Raw genomic sequence first — 1,279 nt, forward strand, 5'->3', positions numbered from 1 at the left:
TTCACCTTCAGTTTTGCGTTTAATATTAGTCATCCTCTTGTCCCGTAGAAATTATCGTAGCACCAGGATGAAACTTAGTTTTCAGTTCTTATTGAGCAAAAGGAGCAAATATGGAAGAGCCAAGCATAGGAAGACCAGAAAAGCTAGAAAACAATAGGACGACACACGTTCTTAAGAATAAATTTGGGATGAGGAGGGAGGTGAGGTCGGCTGCAAGCAGGCCACTGGCGCTAGTAGACCAAAGGGATATGAAACAAGCAGAGCGATTAACGCGACAAAAAAGGAAGGGAGGAAAAATGCCAATAACAACAATGTAGCAGACTTGCCGCTAGTCACGTGACTAGGTGTAAAGGGGAAGTGATGAATGTAAACGGTATATGGATTCGCAAAAAATAATGCAGTAAACGAGAATAATGTGACCAAAAAGGAAAGTAAAGAGATAGATGATATCATCAGTGTACATCACGGCTTGCAGGGTGCTCTCTCCTGGATGGCGATGAAATGGATCTCTTCTTCAGACGTAGGCCAAGATTTAACAGCTTCCTTTGAGTATGTTTGCCTGAATCAACAGTACACATGAAGCACATCCACTCCAAATACAGATCAATACTTACAGTTGGGCGTTTGTCTTAGGTTAGCAGTCATAACTTCACCAAGTTGGCAGATATTATCCAATGTCAACTATCCTCTTCGTAAAGTAAATATAAACTGTAAAAGCAAAAACACACAAACACATAAATCCGTCTGCTTTCTTCCTTGTATCTTACCCAAGCAACAAACACAGTTTTCACCAGTGCATGTTGAACCAGCTATGAGGTTAGCTGCTTCACACTGCCTGGAATCCACACACTGTGCCTGGCATGTGGACGTGGCAGGGCATGTTGCAGGAGGAGGAGAGCAACATTTGCAACCGAAGCCTGAACATCCGTTGTTAATTTCCGTTTCGCCTTGTGCGCAAGTCTGTTTGCAAACGCCCCTTTGGGCAGTGCAATTGTTGAGCGGAGTGCAATCTGAAGAAAATGGGTTACACATATTCAGTATTTTACATTCCATGTCTAAGCACATCATAGGAGCTTAAAAGATGAAAATTTACTTAATAACTTTGATATATCAATATATAACTGGCACTGTCACACTGGCCGGCATGTAAACAGAAGCTCCGAGTGGAAGATTCGAGTTGATAATTATCCCATAAGTGCATTTTCAAGGATGGTGGTGGTTTATTGTCTAAAAAATGTGTTCCTGTATAGTATTTGCAATTAATAGTTTTGCAATTTGA

At 41.2% G+C, this 1,279-nt stretch overlaps 1 protein-coding gene across 1 annotated transcript in view; it reads right to left on the reverse strand.

The window, feature by feature from the left end:
- LOC119591727 (balbiani ring protein 3-like) overlaps positions 1-1,279 on the reverse strand; it is a gene marked incomplete in the record, with an annotated part of 83,966 nt that overhangs the window by 47,453 nt on the left and 35,234 nt on the right. The window contains 1 exon segment of the mRNA XM_037940476.1: positions 768-1,010. Within this exon segment, the coding sequence (XP_037796404.1) occupies positions 768-1,010 (243 nt within the window).

Source organism: Penaeus monodon, chromosome 29, assembly GCF_015228065.2.
Source record: "Penaeus monodon isolate SGIC_2016 chromosome 29, NSTDA_Pmon_1, whole genome shotgun sequence".
NCBI classification, from domain to species: domain Eukaryota; kingdom Metazoa; phylum Arthropoda; class Malacostraca; order Decapoda; family Penaeidae; genus Penaeus; species Penaeus monodon.